At 47.7% G+C, this 24,932-nt stretch overlaps 1 protein-coding gene across 4 annotated transcripts in view; it reads right to left on the bottom strand.

Annotated features, from left to right (window-relative positions):
• The window catches only part of LIMK2 (LIM domain kinase 2), a 55,772-nt gene that overhangs the window by 15,310 nt on the left and 15,530 nt on the right, over positions 1-24,932 (bottom strand). For 2 of the 4 annotated variants that reach the window (XM_037052548.1, XM_037052547.1), the window contains exons 3-5: positions 2,560-2,695; positions 1,763-1,872; positions 977-1,165 (exon numbers count right to left, since the gene is read on the bottom strand). In XM_037052548.1, coding sequence (XP_036908443.1) covers positions 977-1,165; positions 1,763-1,872; positions 2,560-2,695 — 435 coding nt within the window. Of the gene's footprint in view, positions 1-976; positions 1,166-1,762; positions 1,873-2,559; positions 2,696-10,749; positions 11,172-24,932 lie in introns of those variants that run through there. The other 2 variants (XM_037052549.1, XM_037052550.1) reach the window with 2 other exon arrangements.

The following is a 24,932-nucleotide window of genomic DNA, read 5'->3' as shown; positions in this document are numbered from 1 at the left end:
CATCACCATACTTACTAACATCTCTCCCCTGGATCTCGCAACAGTCTCCAAATCATTAGGACCCAATGGGTCTCCGTATCTTTAGGCTTGCTCCCTACCCATCCAACATCCACAGTAGCAGTCCTTCTGAAATGTTAACCTGACGGCATCACTTTGTTGCTTTAATTCCTCAATACACCTGCTGAGTCTTCACAATCCAGGCCCTCGGTGACTGAACGGCCTGCTCTCTGGCTACTCCCAACCACCCAGTCTACACCAGACACAATCACAGACTCCTATTTCTACCCTGAACACAACTCCCTCCCCTCTCATCTAATGCGGCTTTAGAGCAGACCTCACCTTTTCCTGACTTCCCCAGTCCTAGTAACTCTTATCTATACTGCAAGCACCCAGTGCCCAGCACACAGTAAGTGCACAATCATGATTTACAGGGTTATCTGGCAGCCACAGGTGCCTCATTACTGGTATTAAGATGGACACCGACTCTTTCCCCATCTGGTCTCTGGCCTAGACCTAGGATGGAGTCTTAACCTCCCTCTCCTCCCTCTGTTCATTCACTCAACCAACAAAACAATAATCAATGAACACCTACTATATGCCAGGCACTGTTCCAGGCCCTGGGCATGTAGTACTGAGTAAGATTAAGATGAGTCTCAGGAGGAACTTGTGGAAAGGACACATAATAAACAAACCAATACACGTAATCAAGCCAGATAATTTCAAAGAGCAAACATGATCTGAAACTTGACACATGAAAGGTGAGTGGTTCCAGCATTAAGTATCCGGCACGAAGCAGCCTGGGCAGAGGGAACAAGTGCCAAGGCCCAGGTGTGGTTACAGCATAGTGAGTGCCAGAAAGAAGATTAAGATGAGGATGAAGGGAACTCAGCACAAGACTGTGGGGTTCTCAGCCCCTGGAGGTCGACCTACGGGCTCTGCTCAAGAACCCCTGCTCCAGGGTTCTCAAAATACTCACTCTTTTACTTGCACAGTGGTGGCATAGTTGGAGCATGCACTCTCCACGGACACAGAGAAGCCCCGCTTGCCCTCGGTGGTGGCTGGCATGGACATGTGTGTGACGGAGTAGGGCAGCTGGTCCTGAACAGACTCCGTGGAGAGCCTCTCAAACATGGGTGCCAGCACCACTTCGTTGTGGCACTTCCCACTGTGGAGAGGAGCATAAAGGGGGCTAAGACCCTGGAGCCCCACCTGGAAGCCCCCAGCAACCACTGCACCATGTGGTTTTAAGCAATAACACCTGTAGTTTCACTGCTAGGTCTTTGTCATGACGCAGCTGGCTGCTCAGAATGAGAAGCCTGGCTCCTCAGGGGTGGGCTGGGCCTGGCAGTGAGATGGCCTGGGTTCTCTTTGCTCTGCTTTTGATGCAGTGAGAATCCAGTCCCCTTCTCTCTTTGGGCCTCAACCTGACTTCTTTTGTCAACCAAGACAGTTGGACTGAATGAGCACTAAGGGGCCTTTGTCCTTAACGTTCTGGTATCCTCCTCTGAGAGCACCTTGCCAGCCAGTCTCTCCCTGTGGGAGGACTGCAGGGCAGAGTGTCATTATTCTCACAGCAGGTGAGGACAGAGGTCAGAGAGATGTTAATTCTCTTGCTTACAGGTCACAGAGCTGATTAAGAGCATTGCTGTGATAGGAATCTAGTGCTCTGATACCGCAGTAGTCTTTCTGCCCCATTCATGCTGCCCTTGTCATTCTCTCGGACACTTTTGTAGGGGAAGAAAGACACAGGCCACCCTCTTACCAGTAGAGGGTGGTGTGCTGCACCAGGGCATACGCATCCCCATCTTCAATGATCACCTTGCAGCTCATACAGGCAAAGCACTCTGGGTGGTACTTGAACTCCCCCGCCACCTGTGAGCAGGAGGGGAGAAAGGTAGATGGAGAAAGTGAGTCCTCAGTGTTGCTAGAGTGAGGGTAGGGGTGGGTGGGTGACCTCCGATCAAGGATTTGCAGATCCTGGCAATAATGTACACTTACGCTTCCTTTCCTAGAGATTCCAGAGGAAGTGTCAGGTTGGGGCCTCTCCTCTATCATTTCTGAGATTGCAAAAAACTGCTTTGGTCTCAGCCACGAGAATAAGTCCCTAGAACTAATATCCCAATTTGAAAGACTCACAGTTTCTTCAACACAGAGCTGGCCAGTCTGTGACTAAGCTTAAAGCCCTTTGTCTGGAGCAGGTAGGGGAGGTGGAACCTCTCTGCCGGCCCACTCCAGAGTCACCCTTTCTGATTTCCTGAACACAGCTTAGGGGTATCCTCCTCTCAACCCGTAACACTCTTCTTTAAGGCCTCCATCCCACTGTACTGTGTCTTCCCCCTGCCTGCCTACCCACCCACACCAAACTTTGAACTGTTGAGTCTTTGAGGAAGGATCCTACCTGGCACTTAACAGGTGCTCAACAAACCTCTGTTAAATGACTGACTAAGGGAGAGGCCTTGGCTGATGGAAAGACCAGAAGATGAACGACCATGGGGAACCGGAGACACTGTCAATGCACTCTGATGACCAAGAGGAGCAGAGATGGAGGGACTCACTCACCATGACTGGCCCTGTCATCAGCAGAGAGCACCCATGACAGAATTCCCCAAACTTCCTCCAGTAGTCCTTGTGGCAGTACAGCTTCCCATCCTTCTCATAGTACCAGTTGGTGAGGGACTCCTGGCATTCCGAACACCTGAAGGCAAGATAAGAAGAGAAACCCTCCTGGATCCAGTGTTTCTTAACCTATTTTGGTCTTGCAACTCTGAGAATTTGATAAGAGCCAACAAGTCTCTCCCAGCAAAATGCACATTGAACATGTGCATATACAAGGAACATGTGCATGTAATTTGTGTATATGATATATGTATGTCAAAGATTGAGGCCTAATCATGGCCCCACTTAAGAACCTCTGGTCTAGTCCTGGCTGGTATGGCTCAGTGGACTGGGTGCCAGCCTGGTCTCCAGGTGAACCAAAGAAGTTCAGTCACCTATCCTCCACCAACAGTGTTACTAGTGTAGCATTCTTTCCCCCAAATACTAAGCATAAAGAAACAACCAGACAAATCTACAATGTGGCCCTGGCTGGTGTAGCTCAGTGGATTGAGCATGGGCCTTCGAACCAAACAACTGCGGTTCGATTCCCAGTCAGGGCACATGCCTGGGTTGCAGGCCAGTTCCCAGCAGGGGACTCATGAGAGGCAACCACACATTGACGTTTCTCTCCCTCTCCTTTTCCCTCCCTTCCCCTCTCCCTAAAAATGAATAAATAAAATCTTTATTAAGATCCACGGTGTGGATCACTTGATAAGACAACTGGTCTTGACTCTTCCTAAATTAATGCCATGGTGGGTGGGGGCAGCACAGAGATTAAAAAAGCCTAGAGATACAGCAACTAAATGCAATGCCTAAACCTTGGATCCAAATGAAAATAGCATGAGTGACTTTTTTTTAATAGCTGAGGAAATCTGAATTTGGACTATACATTAGCTTATATTGTGAAATTATTGTTAATTTTCTTACATATAATAACATAGAAGAATTCTTAGAAGAACAATATTAAAGTAATTAGGGTAAAAGTCAAGATACCTACAACTTTTAAACAGTTCAGAAAAAAACAAACACTGTGTGTGTACATGTGCTTGAGAAGACAGATAAAATGGCTTAGTTAACAAATGAAGAATCTAGGTGAGGGGTACATGAGTATTCCTTGAACTATTCTTTCAACTTTTCTATATATTTGAAATTTTTCAAAATAACATATTCAGGAAGAAAACCCCAAACTCCATTACCACTGTACACAATGCATTAAACCGACACCCCCTTTCTCTGCCAGTCAGCTAGTTGCGAAGCTCCACCTAAGTCAGGTCGGGTGTGTGTTCGCAGGCCATGTCTGCACAGACGAGCTCCTCCTCATTTCTGAGCCTCCCAGCTAAGAGCTCCTGGCCTGCTGGGCCCACGCCACCACCTTCTTTCTAATTGAGAGCCTCTCTACTCTTGTCAAGGCCTCACACCAGGCACACTGGCCGCATCCTTATTTCTGAGGTGCTGCCTGAATCCGGATGCTGACACTTACTAGTTATGTCATCTTGGGCGAAGTTCCCTTCTCTGACCCAGTTTCCTCATCTGTAAAATGGACTACTATGAAAGTGAAATCATATGTATTAAAGTATACACAGTCCGTATAAAAGACCTAATAAGTTAGGAACTTAGTACATGTTAACTATGAAAATGATGGTAGTGGTAGCTCACACTGTTTGACGCTTATTGCCACTATCTGGATAGCTTTGGACAACTCTCAGTAGCTCTTCCTCATTGACAAAATGGGCCCAATAGCATCCAACTACAAAGAGTCCCTGTGATAACTAAGTTAATGTTTAAGGAAAGCCTTTGCCAACTGTGAAAGGCAAGGCAAGTATATTAGTACAGTAACTTGCTAGGCACTGCAGATATAAAAGATAAATATAAAAGGTTCCCTAGGCCACCTTCCAAGAACTTATAACGGTGGGAAAAGATAATGTCTAAACAAAACTTAACTTTAACAATGCAAGGTAAGAGTCCACAATGAGTCCTACTTTTCAGCACCGCAGAGGGTAGAGGAGGGAAACAGGAATGGCTGTGGAGCTAGGAAGATCTAGAGAAGTGAGATCCTGAGAATCCCTCTTTATGGAGTGCCCAATTCCCCTGTGAACTCAACAAACACTGAAGGTTTCTGCCATCAGCTAGCCCCACCCTGTAGCATTTCCTGCTTGTCCTATGCATGCTGAATTTCAGGGTCTTGAGAGCTTAGTATGGTGTCAAGAGTATGGATATGAAGTGCCTAGAAGTGACACACTGAAAACCATGCATTATAGGAGACTGAGAGGAAGACCATTTCCTGTACATTCAGCTCAACCTCCTCTCTGTAAAAGGGCTGCTGGATGAGCTCCGAACTGGGGGAGACGTGGGTTCAAGTTCTTAGGAGATACATGCTCTTGAACTAACCCCTTTGTCTCTCTGGGTTCAGTTTCCCCACCTGTAAAATGAGGGGATTACACAATACTACAGATCCCCTCAATTCTGTGCATATTTGTTTTCCCATGGGTGACCCAAGGTTTAAATCTCAGCACCACCACTTAAGACCGAACTAATCTTGGGCCAGCTGTTTCACTTCTCATTTGTGAAATGGCAACATCACCACCTACTTTCAGAGTAGAATTAAATGAGTTCTGGAGGACTGTGAGGTGCCTCACAGAGGGCCAGCACTAGAAGCAGGAGCCTCCTTCTTGCCTCCCACCTTCAGACTTAAAGCTCCTGGGTACCTATCTGTCTTTCTTCTTTACTAGACTGTCAGCTCCCTGAAGATGGGAGCAGTGTCCCATTTAATCTTGGTAGACTTAGCACCTAGCAAAGGGCCTGATGGTAGGCATGGCTAGAACCAGCAGTCCAGGTTGAAGCAAAAAAGTTCGTGGTTCATGGTCACCAGATGCTGCCCTTCTTTTGGCTTCAGTGGAGAAAAGCTGGTGCAGATGTATTTGTGCCCAACTGCAGGCCTGGGCTCTATTACGCCCTTGCAATGGTATGTGTGCTGCAGGGCATGGGAGCACCAGAACATGTCCTCCTTTCCATTGTCAATATCCTGCTTTTGTTTGCTGCAAGTGATCTGGCCAGGCCCAGGATGGGAGCAGGGAGAGAAACCAGTGCAGGCATGCAGGAGACATGCCAGCCTGCTGGGAAGAACACCTGGCTGGAGAACAATATCACTTATGCACACATCTGTGTCAAGGAATGCCTTTGGGAGGCACGCCCAGCAACACGGCTGGAGTCGACTGCCACAAATGTCTGAGGAATGGGAAGGTGAACAGCTTATAGGAGGGCTATGGGTTCCCAAGCTGTTATGCTTTAGAGCACAACGGCTTCTTAGGTCACTGTAGAAGTTGCCATTGTAAACTTGCAGTCCTAACTCATATTTCAGGCACTCTCTGAGATGCCATATATATTATCCCTAATCCTGATCACACCCTGCTAGGTGATAGGATTAGCCATTTTGCAGACTAGAACATGATTTTCGACTGGTGTGCTACACGAATTTTTAAAACATGCAATACCTGACTATTTAGTCAGGGATACTGACCTGTTTTCCCTTAGACTGGCAAATTAAAAAAAAAAATTACAACAGCCAACACAACAAAAGCCTCCTGATGTGAATGAATCAAAATTATACCTTTTTTCGGTCAAATCAGTCAAAAATATAACTTTTGGTGTGCCTCAGAATTTTAATAATTAGTTTATGTGTGCCATGAGATACAAAAGGTTGAACTAGGAGACTCAGCATGGCTAGTAATTTCTGCAGGTCACCTAATACTTATACGATGGAGCTGGAATCTGAACCTATGTGCACTTGGCCATGAAGTCATTTCCACTGTGCTATATCTCCTGAGTAAGGCAGCACATCTAGTAAGCGGGGCCTCGGATTTGCATCTGTGAAAACGAGGAGACTGGAGCCCTGAGAGCTCAAGTCCCTTTAGTGTTAACACCCCACAAGGCTTTTCCTTCAGCCCCAGTACTGGATGTTAAATGGCAAGATTCTTCTCCTTCACTCAGTGTGCAGCCTTCTGTAGTCCCCAGCAGTCTCTACCCTTTCAAGAAAAGAATCCAAATACACTCTGGAAATGTAAGGTGCTACTCAAAAATAAAATAATCTAAAATAAAAAACCCCACCTCAGATACTCAGTGGCTGTGGCCACAATGTATTCGTGAAGCCAAGGTTTTTTTTCTTCCAGCTTTCAATTTTTACAAGTTTCAGGTAAAAGTCACAATCTGCCCTGGCTGCAGGCCATCCAGCTTAGATGTGGTAGTACCCTGAACCCAGGGCCACGGCATCAGTCACCACACTCTTCCGAGCAGCCAGAGCTAACAGAGCTGAAGCCCTCCAGCCAGGGGAGATCACTGAGCAGCCCGCACACAGTGAGGACCACCTCTGAAACTCCTCTTCCAAAGCACCACAGGTGGCCTGGGTAGCTACCAAGTGCACCGAATGCTGGCAGTCAGTCCGATGGGCAGCTCAGATCCAGAATGAAGTCTTTTGAGTCGGCAGGGAATAAACAGGTTTAAAAATAAAAAGATAATCAATTCAGTTTCTCACAAATTACTCTTTCAAGACGTGGGTCCTTGTTCCTTCTTTGCCACTTACCATGTGTCATCTGAGGCCAGTTACTTCACGACTGAACCTCAGTTTCCTCATTTGTACACAGATGATGATAAAATCTCATGGGGTTATGAGAATTAAATTATGTACAAATGCCTAACATGATGCCTGGCTCACAGCAGGTGCCCAGTATGCGTTCAGTTCCCTCCCTCCCTTCTTTAATTTGAGAACACCAAGGGCAAAAGGAGGCAGAGCCCTTTTCCTCCTAAGCCCAAGCAATATGGATCTGCTTCTTGGCCCAGAGCCAGGTTTTTGTGAGTAGAGAAGACCCTACAATGAATTATTTATCTAATCAATAGATTGGAATCAGTTCCTGTTAATTAGGAAATAGTTACTGCGGATGTGCAAGACCAAACAGGCAAGGTACTATGCTGGGAGATGCCAAGTGGAATTAGACCCAGTCCTCACTCACATGCAAATTATTCAGGCCAAATGTTTACAGGTAAATTTTCAACCTTATGTGGTAATGGAACCGAACAGTCACTATTACAGTGGATTTACAGATTTAAGGAACAAGCCCCCCCCATGTCCTGGTAACGGCCTGGCTGATGCTCAGCCTAAGAGTGTCACCACTGGGGATGAGATGCCAATTCAACCACAGGGCCTGGAGGGGCAGACATAACAGAGGTCTGAAGACTCCAGTCCATCAGAGCCCTGTTTTCTACCACCAAAGATCCCACTGTTACTCCTCCTTCCTGTAGACCCTATAGATTGAGACAGGCTGTCAATTAAGCTATAATAATTATAGAACATGTTTTTGTCCTGTTCTTTAAAAAAGTAACCAAACACATAGTGAGCCTCTGGTCAGCAAGAAATAAGTGTTACCAGAGTGCACTGATTCAGTTCCAACCAAAAGCCAGGAAGCCTGTAGTTTCAAGTAACTTGGACAGTTGTACTGCAGTTAAGGGTAAAGCTTCGTCATTTGGAAATAGATGGAAAAGAGCTTGTGTGTCTCCAAGGAGCCACGTGAGTTGCAGAGTTGGGAACCATTTACCTGATCCAAGTCCTTCGTTTCTCAGATGAGGAGAAAAAGATCCCAGAGGACCTAAGGCAGCTGCCAAAAGTTTTTGCTAAACCGGGCAGGGTTAAGAATAATTTTCCCTTTAAACATGGGTTGCTTTAAAATACAAAGATGCACTGATTTCTTCAAGAGATAATGTGTAAACCAACCCCATTAAATCAATGTTGGACATTAAGGGAAATTCTATTTAAAAGAATCCTCTAAAGATGTCAGACGAAAGTTGCTCTTCTGTAAATTCCATTTTGAGGTGTTTTCTTACTGGGAGCACACCTGTGATCGCACCTCACTGCTGACACAAGTGGCACTGGCAGAGGAAGACGGTGCACTCTGCTGAGGCCTCTGCCAGGAGGCAGAAATTACACTCTTTATTCCCTGCTCCCTCTGCCCTCCCTCAAGGCTGTCACGCCTGATCACGTCCCCATGGAATCTGGTTTCGTCATCTTCCTTGCAACCACAGCCTCAAAAGTCCTGTGGACTTTTGTACTCCCCCAGAGGCCTGAGGTAAAGGGCATAATTTGTTCCACAGAATCTGGCGAGGGTCATGTCTAGGAGCCCACGAGCCCCTATGCTCTGCACAGGAGAAAACTAAGGCTCATGGAGGAGTCAGGCACCTGGTCAGATGTCAGCCCTTGCAGACACCCTATAATGAAGGGGTTGCTGGTGGAAGCAGCCTTCTGACCAGCAATGACAGTGGTGACTGATTAGACTGATACCTGGGAGAGGAGGGTCTGGGTGGCCCCTTCCTGTGGGGCAGAGCCAAAAGTGCTGACCTTCATTTCAGAAGTGGCTTAGGAATGTGGCCTCCCATTTGGGGGATGGGAGAGGGTCTGTAGTGAGTGAGTCAGTCCCCCACCCTCACCCTTCCAGCTGGGCAAACAGAGTTTGGGGAGGTGGGGGGTTGTCAGGTTCCCCAGAGGGGCTAGAGCAGAACAAGACAAAGGACAGGCAGGAAGACCAGGGGAGCATCACTAGCCTGACCCTCAAAGGTCCAGGTTGAGAGTTCATTATCTGCTCTAGCTCCTGAGAAATTAGGTCCTGATCCCAGAGATTAAAAAGGGCTCAGCATTCCTGACTCCTAAGGGAACAACCCCTGCCCCAAAGTGCCTTTCCAGAATTAAGAGTAAAAGGGATTAATGAGATCCTGGCTGAAACTAGTGGTCACTTCAAACACTTGGCATCTCAATTCTACTCGGTAAAATCTGCCCCCTAAACTCAAGATCGATTCCTATCAGCTCTTCAGAAAAGAACCTCTGCCCTTCTTTTGACATGCCAGGCAACCTCCAGGGGCTTTTTTTCTGCCCTCTCTGCTGAAAGAGGAAAACAAACCTAGAGTACCTCTGGGGGAGGTACAGCCTTCAGAAAGATGAGAAAAACTCAGGAAGACAGAAAGGCTGGTCAGAGACTCCACATGTTCACTGTTGAAACCGGCTGCCTCATCTGAAAAATGGGATACACAACGTCTTTAGGCTGCTGAGATCAAACAACAGAGTGCCAGGATGCTTGGCAGGGTCGGCACTGACAACCAGTTCCTTGCCCCAGCCCCCAATCCAGAGGCTTCCCCCCACTTACCAGGGTCCAATAATTCTGTGAAACCACATGGGGGTTCTGCTTTTCTGCCCAGGGCCTGGCCACCTGACTAGCACCCCAGCAGTGAGGTCTGGGCATGGAGTTGGGTTGGGGAAGCCAGAGGGAGAAGTCAACCAGGACCACTGGTGAGGGGGAGGCAGGCCTTGGAACAACAGGCTGTTCCCAAGGAATGAAAACAAGCCCCACCCCAGCCAGGAATGATTCCATTCTGGAGGGACCCTGAGGGCCACTAACCCCCTGGGGAGTTTCTGTTGGAAGTGGGGTGGGGCAGAGAGCAAAGAAAGGTAGGTCTGAGGTAGTGAGAAAGTTTCTACATCTCCCTCGGAGAAGCTCCGCAGAAAGAGGGCCCCAGAGGGACTCAGGCCCAAGGACCTGGCATACGTAGGGGCTGACCCTGCAGCTCAGGAACATTCCAAAGCCAAATGCCCCAGTCTCAGAACTTACCCAAGCCTTTCCCTAGCAACTGCACTCACCTGGGAGCTCAGAAGCCCTTAAAGGCCAGAGACACATGTGTTTGCCATTAAGAATGCCTACTGTATACCAGGCTAACCACACCTAGATCCTGTCAGCTTCCATGCTGTTTGGCAGAACCTGTCCATCCTGCTTGTTGGGACAAATTCCCAGGCAGGCAGCACAGCCTGCAGGTAAGATATGTGAGAGCTGAAAGAACAGAACTCTTATTTGTGCTCTTCCCCCAGAAGCAGTAACACCAGGAACAGGCAGGCAAGCAGCATCTTTTGGAGGTGCTTCTAGGTGTGTCTGGGAAGGAAGGAGAGCCAGAATTCCCCAGCCTCTTTCTGGGAAGATCCCTCGCCTCACCATTCCCAGAACACGGTGGGGAGCCTTCACCGGGCCGGTTCTGCCTGACAGAACCATTGGTCAGAGGAGGTGCCAAATCTGAGAAGATTCAGGACCAGAAGAGGAGATGGGGAGGGGGACTCAGACCCCAACTCACCGAAAGGGGTCTCTGGAGGTGAAGTAAGCCGAGATGGACAAGTAACTCCCCATCTTCTTCCCACACCAGATAAACCAGCTCAGCTGCAAACCCGTCTGGGAGTGCCTCAGGCTGGCTGCAGACGGCCACCATGACAGGCCCGGGGCTCCCGGCACCTCTGGCTTCGGGCCGGCTGCCCAGCGCTCACCTCTCCCTCCGGAGCAGCTGAAAAGGCATGAGGACTCTGGGCCACTTGCCCCCTGAAAGATTCCCAAAGGGGCTCATGGCTGGAACGACTGCTCCCCAGTTCTCAAGCTCAGGCAGCCCCTCGGGAGAACCACCTCTCTGCGGAGGCTACACACGCACAGGCATTCTTGGGCAGGGGCCGGTGACCAGCTAAGAAAGAAGCGCTGCTGTCAAGTTAGCCTTTCCCTTCAGCCCCACCCCTGATGAGGGAGGGAGGGAGGAAGAGGAGGGACTCTTCGCGGAACCGAGGTGTGTGGTTGGAGCAGCTATTAGGAAACAGACCTTGCAGGCAAGGGGTGGAGCTGGGCTAGAGAGAGGCTGTAGGCAGGCGCCGCAGCAGACAATAACCAGGGCTGGCTGAGTGTCCATCCCTGAGCTCAGCGAAGGGCAGGGCAGGAGAGAGAGTGAGCACATCAGCCCCCAAGTTTCCCCAGCCTGAGAAGCTGCCCAAATGATGGAAACTCTGCTCGGAGGTGAAGAAAAACCCCAGGATACCAGCTCCAGGCCAAGCCACGCCCCCAGAAGGAGGGGCTCTCAGGCAGGAGAGACAGGTCCGGAGAACTGCCCTCTGGGTTCTGGGCTCTGGTCAGGCATCGGCTTGTTCCTGGCACTAGGTTCCCCATTCATCCCTTCCTTCTGCCTGGCCTGGGGACAATCCCAAGAGCTGGCCAATGGGGGCTGCCACCCCTCTTCTGGGAGTCACTAAGGATGAGGAAACAGGCCCAGAGCGTTAACTGACACTTAAATGTTTCTCTATGTGGCAAGCACCATATAAGCACTCTCTTATTTCTGAGATGGGAATAATCTGTTTCATAAACAAAACAAGTGAGGCACAGAGGGATTAGGTAATTTACCTTAGGTCAAAAAACTAGTCAGTGGCAGGGCTCGGATTAAAATGTAGGCCAATGTGACTCCTGTTCTGGAGCCCTCCACCCCTGAGCTTCATTCAGGCTCAGAGGAAAACAGCTCCCTCAAAGCCTTCCTACAAGTAGGAGAGAGTACAGGGACTAGAGCCCAAGTCATCTGTCCCCTCTCTTTCATTCTTTTGTTCATTCCAGAATGCCATCCATCAGCCTTAGTGGGCAATGGGACTTCTTTCACTGTGTCCACGGTAACCAGGCTTCTCAAACTGAAAAAACGGGGCATGATGGAGGCCAGGCCCAGGTGCCTGTGGGGACGATGGGGTTGGGCATCTGGAGTGGAAGCCTGCCTGAAGAGCCTCAGCTAGGGATAGCCAAACCAGAGCCCACCACTGAGAAGGTCCCTTATCCACCTCCCTACAGGATTACTGAGGGGAAATGCAAGGCTGCTGGAGAAGTCTGGGGCACTAGTGTCCAGAGACCACAGTTGAACTTGAGGGACTGTTACCAGCTCTCTTGCACCAGGCACAGACTCCTCCCCACTGAAGTCACCCTGTCACCACGACAAGAAAGTCTGTGGCAAAGTGGTGACTGGATTACAAAAGGCCTTTTTCTCTTTCCCTACTGACCGGGCACAGGGATAACAATGACTGTGACAAGGTAGTGTTTGTACCCTATTATAAGCTATCACTTATTGAGTACTTAATATGTTCCAGGCCCCGTGTTATGCTTTCTGCCTCTATTTTTCAAAATTACCTTCACAGTGGTAAGTATGGATATAAAATGTTAAATCTGACATTACGACCACTTTTTAATGTACAGTTTAGCGGCATCGGTTACATTCACAATATTGTGCAACCATCACCACTATTTCCAAGCCTTTTTCATCACAATAATTTACTACATTTTAAAATGCACCTGTCCTTTGACCCTCCTGGAGCTACTCCTCTATCCCACCCCCGTCCACCCCCTCGTCATCACATGTCTCTTTGTCTGAACTCTAATTCATGTAGTCAGTCCCCAGTGGGTTCCCAGGACTCTGGCCAGTGGCTTCAGGGTCCACGGTCTGCCCAGAATCTGGCCCACGTTGGTCCTGCAGTACCCTGGCCTTGCCCTGGATGAAAAATTTTGGCCCTGGGTCCTATAAGTGGGCTCCACAGTTGTAGGCACAGGGCTGTGTCCAAAGGGTGGGAAGGTGGGTGGCTGGCACACCCAGGGTTAGAGGCCCAAGCAGGACACTGTCCCAAAAGGGGGAAAATTTTAAGCAAAGGGAGAAAAACATGCCTAGCAGCGACTTTCTAGGGATTGAATTCTCTAGAATCCAATTCTCATGAATTTGATGCTTGAATTCTCTATTTTCTGATGCAGAATTAGACACCTGACCCATTAAGCCCTGCAGCCCCTCAACAGACAACTGCGCAAGCCTGTCCAGGCTGCACCTATTACCTATCATACTTACACCGCCAATGCATGGATGTTTATCCCCATTTAACAGACGAGGAAACTGAGGTTCTGAAGGGTTATGTCACTAGCCTAAAGATAAATAGCTGGTAAGTGGCGAAACTGGGTTTCAAACCCAGTAAGTGTAATTCTAGAGCAGGGACATGTTCTAACAGGCCAGAGAGAGCAAATATTTTAAGTTTTGCTGGCCCACACAAATACAGATTCTGTCACAGCTACTCAACTGTCACTGCAGCACAAAAGTGGCCATATATACTCATGTAAAATGTAAGCAAATGGATGTGGCTGTGTTCAATAAAACTTTATTTATGGACACTGAAGTCTGAATAATGGGCTACAAAATACTCTTTTGCTCTCCATAAACATTTAAAAATGTGAAAATCACAGGATGTACTAAAACAGGTGGTGGGGCTATAGTCTGATGATCTCTGCTCTGCAGCCAAGGCACTCAACCTCTATTTATTTATTTTTTAAAAGATTTTATTTCAGAGGACTTCCGCCAAGATGGAGGCATAGGTGGAAACACTGTGCCTTCTCCCACAACCAAGTTTGAATACAACAAAGGTTTGGAGAACAAAGACACAGCCAAAGAACAGAAAATTGAACTATACGGAAGTCCGACTACATCTAACCGTTCAACGGGACGGTAAGAGGGGCGGAGCCAGCAGCGAGCAGGGTTGGGCAGGACAGATCTCCTGACCTAGGTGCGCAAGTGGCACGGACCCAGTCAAGGTGTGGGGCAGACTGACCGAGGTTGCACATACGCGCACAGTGAGACGGACCACGCAGGCCCCAGGGGGGCGAGGGCTGATGGTGGTGGCACACTCGAGTGCAGTGGGACGAAACGCGTGGGCCCGGTGACAGTGGCAGCTGCAGCACCGGTGGGGACCGTGGGGGCCGCGGCCGCAGGTGGCAGATGGGACGCCATTGTTCCTCTTTGACCCCGCCCCCACATACAACATCACAACCCAGCAACATAGCTGCCCTGCTCTGGTGAACACCTTAGGGCTCCGATCCTGCTATGGAACAGGCATGAACATCCCAAATGATGGCGCAAGAAGAACTCAAAGTCCCAGAGCCGATAACTCTCAGCGACCAAGAGATTGCCAGCCTCTCAGAAGCACAGTTCAAGACACTATTTATCAGGATGCTCACAGAACTGGTTGATTATAGTCACAAATTAGAGGAACATATGAAGGCTAAACTAATTGAAATGAAGGGAGATGTCCAGGAAACCAATAGCGATGGAAAGGAACCTGGGACTCAAATCAATGGAATGGACCAGAAGGAAGAACAAAACATCCAACCAGAAAGGAATGAACACATGAGAATTCAAAAAAATGAGGAGAGGCTTAGGAACCTCCAGGACATCTTTAAACGTTCCAACATCCGGATTATAGGGGTACCAGAAGAGGGAAAGAAACAGCCACCAGTGGAAAACTTATTTGAACAAATAATAAAGGAGAACTTCCCCAGTCTGGCAAAGGAAATAGACTTCCAGGAAATCCAGGAAGCTCAAAGAGTCCCAAAGAAGTTGGACCCAAGAAGGAACACACCAAGGCACATCATCATTACATTAGCCAAGACTAAAATGAAAGAGAGAATCCTAGAAGCAGCAAGAGATAAGGGGACAGTCACCTACAAAGGANAAAATATTAACAGTGAAAAGGACAGCAAACACACAGTTATTAACAACCACACCTAAAACAAAAGCAAACTAAGAGGGCAGCTAGATCAGGAGTGGAACCATAGAAATGAAGAACACATGGAGGGTTAGAAACAGGGGGGTGGGAGGAGGAGAAGGGGGGAGAAGGCACAGAAAATAGCATAGATGGTACGTAGAAAATAGATAGGGGGGGAGGGCGAGAATAGTGGGGGAAATATAGAATCTAAAGAAGTTGAGACACGTGGTTATAAACTAAGGGGGGGAGAATGGTGGGGGAGGGAGCGTGCGGGTGGAGGGGAATGAAGGGGGGGAATAGAACAACTGTAATGGTATAATCAATAAAATATATTTTTAAAAAAGAAAAAAAGATTTTATTTGTTTATTTTTAGAGAGAGGAAAAGGAAGAAGAAAGGGAGAGAAACATCAATGTGTGGTTGCCTCTTCTGTGCCCCCTACTAGGGACCTGGTCTGAAACCCAGGCATGTGCCCTGACCAGGGATCAAACCAGTAACCCTTTGGTTCACAGGCCAGCACTCAGTCCACTGAGCCACACCAGCCAGGGCTCAACCTCTGTTTTTTCGTCCCTAATAGTGAAGACCAGCTTTTGGCATTGTGTCAAACTCAGCTGTATCTATCTGTCTCACACACACACACACACACACACACACACACCACACTCAAGCTCCAAAGGCAGTAGGAAGGGCACTGGATAGACACCCACCCTGCACCAAGTGCTGCTTGCAGCACTTACAGATACAAATTTTAACCAATACTAGCCAGTAGTGCTGTGACTTTCCCCTTTGCAGAGGAAGAGATGGAGGTACAGGGTTTAAATTGCTTGTCTGAGGTCACAGCTGTGTAAGTGATACGTGAAACCAGGATTCGAACCCAGGCTGTCTATACTGAACTTTACCACTGCTATGCTGGAACCCAGCCTGGGCCCAGAGCCAGACTGTCTGGGTCTGAATACGACAATGCACTGCACATAAGCCCTTGGCACACAGTCTGGAACACATTAAAGGCTGATGAATGTTAGCTGCTAATATCATTAAGGCTATTGTTACTACTACTATGGGCTAGCTATGTGTGGCCTTCAGCAAGCCGTTGCCTCTGTCTGGGCCTTGGGCCTTGGCTAGGTCTCTAAACAGCTTCCAGATCCAACATTTTTCAGCCCTCTGATGCTACAGAGGGCTCCCTGTTTTCCTTGTGTCACAAGTTGAGTTTAAACTTCTTGAGCTGGCCCTAGGGGATCAGGATCCTGGACTGGGGGGCCACACAAGAGGTGGGGCAGCATGAAAGGTGGGGGGATAACACACAGGACCCTGAAAGGGCTGCCCAGCTGGAGGGCTGGAAGCACTCTTTCTCCCAGCCACAGAGCCAGCTATTTCTCACCAAAAATCTATTATGTTCCCCTGTAATTCTATCAAGCAAGAAGGGGGGCCCAAATTAAGTCTGGAACTAGCAAATTATCTTCTAATTGCACCCTCTAATTTCCATCTGATGAACAGAGTACGGAAGAAAGTGTAAGCCACAAAGAGACGGGGGCCAGGGAGCGCATGAGCATAACTCCTCTTGACATTTCACACAGCTCTGCTGCTCCAGCGGTGGCGGGCGCAGTGAGTCGGTGTCTAGGAATGTGAGCAGGAGGCTGCAGGCATTCTCCATTCCCCCACTCCCCTTTCATAGGACTCAGTGGGTAGGTGGGTGGGTGAGTGTGTGGGTAACTAGGGAGAGGATTTCTCAATGTCACGAAAACCAACTAGAAGAGGAGCAACTATCGCTCCGTGTTCTGAGATGAAGCAATAGCCCCTCCTAAGTGGAACCCACTTGACTACCATAAATCCCGACTTCAGGAGGAACCATTGAAGGACTTATTACCAGATGTGATAAGCTGCTGGCCACATTAAAAAATATTTTTTAAATTGATTTTAGACAGAGGGGAAAGAAGGGAGAATGTACATGCAAGAGAGACTGCAATTTGTTGTTTCACTTATTTATGTATTCACTGGTTGAATCTTATATGTGCCCTGACTGGGTATCAAACCCACAATCTTGGTGTATCAGGACAATGCTCTAACCAACTGAGCTACCCACCTACGGCGCTCACTTAGACCATGTTGGCCACTTAGACCGTAGTGTGCTGTGGTTCCTCAGGCCCAACCTCAAAGGGCCCAAACCACCCGGAAGTGGGAGGTGAATGGTTACACTGGAGGATATATTTTCCCCTCTGGCCCTTAGATACCAATCCTGCATGGAAAGCTGCTCTTCTAGGTCCACAAAGCAGCTGGCAGAAGATTCATCAGTTATACAGCTACCAAAGGCATCTGCAGGGATTCTTGGACTAGTGGTTAAGGGCAGGGTAAGATGGCAAGAAAGGTGTTAATCCCCTGCACATTTCACAAGTTGGAAACACGGTGGGGAGCCAAGCAAACTGACGCTTGGGAACCAGCTCAGACACAGGGCTTGAAGGCACCTATGAAGGCTAGAGACATCAGCCTTCAAGGCCAACAGCCCCAAGTGAGTACTCTGGGGAGCAGTGGTGAACGAATAAATAATCCAATCTCTCCTCTAAAGGCAGCGCTGGTCAGATAAGGCGAAACCCTAGGAACTGTGGTGACATGGGGCCCACTACTGGCCGGGAGGACTCCAACGAGGGAAGGCAGCTCCTGGAGACGCTGTAGCTTCTGAACCTTGCAAGGTAACCTCTGACACCCCCAATATTGACCATTTTTTCTGCCCTGCTCCTCCTCTCTTCCAACTTATTTTCCATACTATAGCAGTGGTTGGCTTTCTAAAATAAAAGTCACAGAAATTCCACTGCTAAAATTTTTCCTAGAGAAACATCCCTACAGATATACCAAGACATGTGTCCAGAACTGTTTAAAACCAGAAGATTAGGCCCTGACCGGTGTGGCTCAGTTGGCTGGGCATCCTCTAGCAAAGCAAAGGGTTGCTGGTTGAATTTCTAGTCAGGGCACATGCTTGGGTCTTGGGTTTGGTCCCAGGTCAGGGTGCAAACAAGAAGCAACCAATTGGTGCTTCTCTCACCATCAATGTTTCTGTCCCTCTTGTTCTCCCTCCCTTTCCCCTCTTAAGAATAAATAATAAAATCTAAAAAAAAAAAAAACACCAAAAGATTAGGAACAATCCACGTGCCCATTACCGGGGGTGGGCTAAATACCATAACACACCCATACAACAACATACTGTGCAGCTGCAAAAAACACGAGGTAAACCCTAGGTACTGCAACAGAAGTGTCCCAGGTCAAGTGTCATGTAGAAAGTCTAGCGTCAGAAAGAGTCCAGTGTATAATCCCATTGTTTAAAAAGTTTATGTACATAACCCTTAGAAGCTTGCTGAAAGATCCTGCCACATGACTATTGGTTTCTCCCTAAAGTAGTGAGACAAGAAGCAGGGATGAACTATTATTTATTTTCTCCTATTTTGATGTTGGTTACATTTTTTCTTACACTTAAGTGCTGCTTTTTAAAAAAAATTTATTTTATTTTTTTAAAGATTTTATTTATTTATCTTTAGAGGGGAAGGGAAGGAGAGAGGGAGAGAAATATCAATGTATGGTTGCATCTCGTGAGTCCCCTGCTGGGAACTGGCCTGCAACCCAGGCATGTGCCCTGACTGGGAATCAAACCAGGATTGTTTGGTTCGCAGGCCCGCACTTGATCCACTGAGCTACACCAGCCAGGGCTAAGTCCTGCTTTTTTAAATGATAAATGGACAAAAGCAAAAAAAAGTCCCATGGTTTAGAACAACTGCCTCCTCACATGTTTTCCTAGAGCTTGTCCAAAGGCAAAGCCTGCCTGGGTGCCCTGCGCTCGGGATCCCTGCGGCTCTCTTCAGCTTCCCCACCAGGGTCACCACTCCAGCCACCTCCTGTCCCACTTCACTTCCAGGTCCATCCACACAAGGCTCCTCTCCTGAGCAGCACCCTAAGCCTTTGCTCTCTTAGCTCCTTCTGTAGCCTTCTGTGTCTCTGGCTGGTGGCCATCTCCTCCTTTATTCAGGTCCGACTCCTACAGAGCCCCAAATTTCCTCTGGGAAGGGCTCCCTTGACATGTCCCCAACATGTCACAAACAGGAATGGCGCAGAGACAATATCTGTCTACCAGAAGATAGAACTACGTGAGGCCCACACCTAGATGTCTAGTAAATAAACATGTTTTAGGACCCCCATTGTGAGCAACTGCAGTACTAGAATGGTGAGAATAACTCATTTATAAAGCATTTTCACTGTACAAAGGGCTTTTACATTCATCACCTAGTTTAGTCTCTGCAACAATCTATCAAGAAATACCTATAGCACAGGAAGGGCAAGGAGAGCCCAGAGGTGTTAGGTAATTCATCCAAGGTTGCTCCTGGGAAGTGTGGGACTTTGATTAAAAGCTGGCTTTGCTGACCTTGAATCCTATCCCCTTTCCTCAACAGGAACCCCAGCCGGGCATTCAGGAATCCTGTCTCTCCAATTCAGGGCCCCAAACTTCGGGGTATGTTGAACTCCTGCATCTGAATTTTCTAGCCTTTGCTGCCCACATTCTTACTATCAGGGTATCATGAAAGATTTTGTCAAATGGCTTGTGGAATCAAGAGTCTCATGACTAATAATCATGAAGTAAAATCTAATTAGTGATGACTAATTCACTGCTGCTGTATCCTTAGCTCCTTTTTCTAAGTACTCACTGTCCACCTATTCCATCATCTACAAAATTCCACACGATTTGTCCAGAAAATTCCATCAGAATTTTGTGAAGGAGTCAAGTCAAAGGGTCTTTTTTCCTGGATCTCTTTTTCTTCCTTTTGGAAAACTGGTACAGTTAGCCATCTCCATTTTTTAAAAACTTTATTTATTTGTTTTTTAGAGAGAGGGGAAGAAAGAGAAGAAGATAGGGAGAGGAACATCAATGTGTGGCTGCCTCATGCACCCCCTACTGGGGATCTGGATGACAACTCAGGCATGGGCCCTGACTGGGAGTTGAACCAGCAACCCTTTGGTTCGCAGGCCAGTGCTCAATCCACTGAGCTACATCAGCCAGGGCTACACAACAACCTTTTAAGGTCAGAACCATTTCCCCTTTTACAGATGAGGAAATTGTCAAATAAAGATTAAATAGATGACACAAGGTCAGGTAGCTGGTAAGAGAAGCTGGGATGAACACTTAGGCAGCCTGACTCCAAACTCGGATTCATTTTTCTCTACCACCTCTAATGCAGTCCCGGAGATCTTATAAGACGAAGACTGAAAAGTGGCCAGTGGGTGGGCCGATGAGTCTGTCTCTGGAACATTACTACAAGAATACTGTTTCAGGTTGAGTCAGAATGGAAGCCAAATGAGAGTCCACTATAAATTTTCTTTCTAGAGACCATTATTAGGAGCACTCCGTATTATTACTTGTTTTTCAGCTGAGGGAGTCAGTTAGGAGACCAGGCCAGTAGGTCAAATCCATATCGCCAACAGCATTTAATTTGGTGCCCTTAACGGAGCAGAAGGTGCTCAAAATTATACGTGAACTGTTAGTTTGAGAAGCACAGAGTGCTGCTAACCCTTGAGGCATTGTGCCATTCTCATGTTCTCACAGTGCTTTCTTCTCCACTACCTACTTAACCCTCACAACTGCCCGAGGTAGATTACTTTCACCACGTCACAGATAAAAAACCTGAAGCTCACAGTTACACAACTAGCCTGGCTCGGTTAAGACGAAAATCCAGGTTGTCTTCTGATTCCTGGGAATCCCAGTGCAAAGAGAACCCTCCTGAGAGCTACAGACACCTGAGATCAAGTCAGCTCTGTGTGACCCTGGGCAAGTGACTCCACCTTCCTGGGCCTTCCTATTTGACTACAAAATGGGGTTGTACAGTTATTGTGAGGGCTGAATCAGGTAATGTGAGTGTAACTCCCAATACAGTGCTTGATATATATGTTACCCATCTCTGGCCCCACCCTGACCCCTCTCCATCTCTGCCAAGAACAGCTGCTGTGGGGCTTCTATAGGGTTGGTCTTAGTTATTTCTTCCCAAAGAAGAGAGCAAGATTAAGGCACATGAAGGCTACATGCTGTTGCTACATACTAAGAGTCCCATTGTATGATAATGCTGGTGTCCCCTGTGAGGGCAGAGAAAGGCCCAGGTGTCTATCCTTCCCTTCCTCTGTCAGGAAGGTCCCAGTCCCCTGTCGGACAGCTAGCCTTAATGACCTGCTGGCTGGCTGTTTCCTTAGCGATGAACTAGACAAACAGTGAACCAGAATCAAAGGCTCGAGTCAATAAATGCAGCAGCAACATCAACAGTACAACAGCAGAGGGCAGGGTTGCTCCACTGACTCTGAATCCAGGAGCTGGAGGCCCAGGAGAAATTTAACAACCCCTTTATTGACATTTGAGAACTCAGGAACCAACACCCTTCAATGTTATCTGACACCTAGTGTGGGGCAGGTATGGTGTGTGTTTTTACCCTGAAGTTATGGAAGAGGAAACTGAGCCTCAGAGAGGTTACATGACATACCCGTATTCAAAAATGCAGAGTCTCTTCTAACTAAGGAGTCAGAAAGTCTGTTCAAATCCCAGCTATGCTACTTACTAGCTGTGACTGTGAGCAAGTAACCTTAATTTCCCTACTTGTAAAATAGGTTAAGACAGTTCTATAGTTCTACAGTTATTAGGCTGTTGTAAGAATTAAATGAGATAATACACATGAAATGCTTAGGACTTGTCTAGTGCAGAGTAAACACTCAATAAATGGAACTTATTGCTGTAATTATAATTCTACTGTGCTTGTTTAGATGGGAGTTTGCATGAGAAAATGAGCATGATTTTCAGCATCACAAAAACACTCTTGTCATCAGCCAGCATTACATCACAGTCTCTGGTCACTATGAGTGTAATTTCTTCACACACATTTAGCAGAACGATTTGCTGCCTGATGAAGTGATTAACATTTTTCTATCTGCATTACCCATTTTCTAGAGCACAGGCATGAGAAATCACTTCTCAAAAGAGAAAGTTCAAATAGTATGTGTTTGGTCCTGGCTGGTGTAACTCAGTAAATTGAGCCCTGGTCTGCCAACCAAAGGGTCCTTCGTTCTATAACCAGTCAGGGCACATGCCTGGGTTGCTGGCCAGGTCCCCAGTTTGGGGTGTACAAGAGGCAACAACACATTGATGTTTCTCTCCCTGTTTCCCTCCTTCCCTCTTTCTAAAAATAAATAAAAATCTTTAAAACAAACAAATCCTATGTGTTTGTGATCCTGAGAAAAGAAGGCCATAACAGTTCCCAGGAGCCTTAATTAAGAATGGTGGATTTTCCCCTATGATAATGCTGTGAGGAACGAGGTCAAGTAACAGAGTCCCAGGTAGGGGCCATAAAGACTAACAGAGGCAGCTTTTCCCTCCTCCCGGGCCAAACATCTCTGACAAGAGTGAAAGAACAAGTCAGAAAACTGGTCAAGGTTCTTTGTTTTGCAAATAGGCCAAGAGGCCAGGTCACCATTCATAGCTCCACACCTTAACTTCAGCTACGGAACAACAAGCAGTCCCGCTACTTTTCTGGCCTCCCCCATGAGAGGGAGCCAGTTCCAGAAAACTTCAGAGGGAATGGCCCCAGCTCTAGAACCCATGGCACTGCTCAAGGAAAGGGAAGGCCAGAGGTATTTAGAATCTAAGCGGGTCTGTTGTGAAGGTTGAGGAAAGGAAGCAAGAGGTCAGCCAGGTGTCCAGAGATCAGAGGGTTCCCGGCCGGGTGCCCCACTGGACCGGCACTATTACAGACCGGGCTACTTCCGGCCACTTCCAGGAGATCTGTCAGCTGGTCTCCATGTACAGTCCCAGGTTCCAGCCTTAACTGGCTTTCTATTGTCCCAGGGACCTGACAAACTGGCAGAAGGCTGTCAGTTAAGGATGTGGCTGCAGACAGAGGATAGAGCAGAATAAGGAGAAGTGAGGGGAGGAGTTTGGGCCAAACCCCAGAAGTTTCTCCATTCAATATCCAGCCCCGCCCTGTGATTAGGAAAACAAAGGTGTGGGGGAAGGGGAGAAGAAAAGTCATTTCCTTTATTGTAACTGCAGCCCAGCTGGGTAGGAGCAAAGAGGGGGGCGGGGAGAGTCAGGAAGAATGCATTTATTCGGGAGATTGAAGGGAGGGTCCTGCTTCTAGCAGGCCTGCACCCAGAGACTCTGAATTCATCAGAGAATTACAGGTAAACTGGGGTGGGAGACACCTTAAAAGACCATTCAGGCTGATGCCTCATGCTCCTCATAACCCAGGTTACTTCTGGAGTCAGACAATACAGTCCTTCCTTCCATTTGGGCAAGTTAAATTGGCTCCAAAACAGCTCTTCTCCCTGGGGCAAATGACCAGGCTCCGGGTCACCCAGTTTGTGTCGGGAGATATTTCAGTATGTTCCTTTAATAGTGCTAGATTAGGAAGCCTCTGCCCTTGACATGAAGCTGTCCACACAGACAACCTGGATGCTCTACTTACCCCTTCGCTTTAATCATGCAAGGGTAGTTCAAAGTTAACCTTAATCCCTGAGGCTCCACATCAGATGACCAATGAGTGTATACATAAGAAAAGAAATGTGTGCATAAGTATACAGACCTACCCTCACAACATAAGCTAACAACTACTATGAGTTTTCTATGTATCAGGTGCTATGCTAGGCACTTTATATAGATTATACATCTAATCTTCCTAACCAACCTTGTGGAATCAGTACCATTCTTAGCCCCATTTTATAGATGAGACACCTGAAGCTCAGGGAAGTTACCTAAGGCCAGTTAAGAAATTGCAAAGCCAGGATTTGAAACTGGACATTCTTACTCCATAGCCCGCACTCTTACCTACTGTGATAATGATGGGCCTTATTGATACAGGGTGCAGCCAAGGGGGGGGGGCAAAAAAAATATTTGGAACGGTGTCCAGAACTCAGTGTATAGGAATATTGGAGGAAATATTATTAAGATGTCCTCAACGTCCCCCCCCAGGTGTCAGTTGGGGGATGGGACGAATGGAGCAGGCCATTGAGAGTTGCTTTGCATAGCAACAGTTTTGCAGCTAACCTCTGGAATGGTCATTTAACATATCTATAACCGTTAACTGGTTTCATAGATATGTTAAATAGCTGTGGCCAAGTTTTGGGCCAGGGAGAAGTGAGTGGCTGCTACCCAGGATGTAATTGGGGGCTGCTTCTCTGAGACAGTCCCCTTCCTGAGAGCCATTGTGGCTTTAGCAGAGTGCGGTCCCCCTCTTGGCCAGGCGAGGGGGGAGAGCGACTCTGTTTTGGAAAGATGTAGACCCCTGTAGCCATTAGGAGAGAGAGCCACGTGGCTTTAGCAGAGTGAAGACCCCCTCTTGGCCAGGTGAAAGGGAAAACCACGCAGCTTTGCCGGAATGGAGATCCCTGTGGCCAGATTAAGAAGAAAGACGCGATTTTGGTGGAGTGCAGCTTTGGTAGAAGAGGCCCACGCGGCTTTGGGACGCTCCCTTTAGCCGAGTGTCCTGGAAAGCAGGAGAGACTTTTGACTGGAATTTGGTACAAAGAACCCTTGCCAGTGGAAGGTGCCGCATGACTATGGATTAGTTGGAGATCCTGCCTGGACAGGCGACACAGCTCACAGCGCCAGCGACCTGAAAAACGGACGTGTGCTCTTTTCCTGATTTACGGTACCTGGAGTTGGGACAGTGGGAGAAGGGAGGGTGTGTGTGTGTGTGTGTGTGTGTGTAGGTGTATACCCTTAAAGACTTTAATATTTTAAGGAAGGCATTAGGCCTGAATAGCATTAAATAAACATTTTGTTTCCTTTTCACAAATCTCTGGCATTGAGAGATGTCTTTCCAAATGGCGGCGGACAGAAGAGCCCAATAGATATTAGTATACTGTCCCCGGGTGGGTCAAGTATTGTTCCCCCCTCGGACCCTTGTTCGGTAACATTACCTCTTTTTTTTTTTAATCTTTAGAGAGGAA

This window comes from Sturnira hondurensis, unplaced genomic scaffold, assembly GCF_014824575.4.
Source record: "Sturnira hondurensis isolate 20B ecotype Veracruz unplaced genomic scaffold, ASM1482457v3 Scaffold0007406, whole genome shotgun sequence".
In the NCBI taxonomy this organism is placed as follows: domain Eukaryota; kingdom Metazoa; phylum Chordata; class Mammalia; order Chiroptera; family Phyllostomidae; genus Sturnira; species Sturnira hondurensis.
The sequence above is the reverse complement of the archived record's forward strand: the minus strand, read 5'-3'. Positions and strand labels throughout refer to the sequence as shown.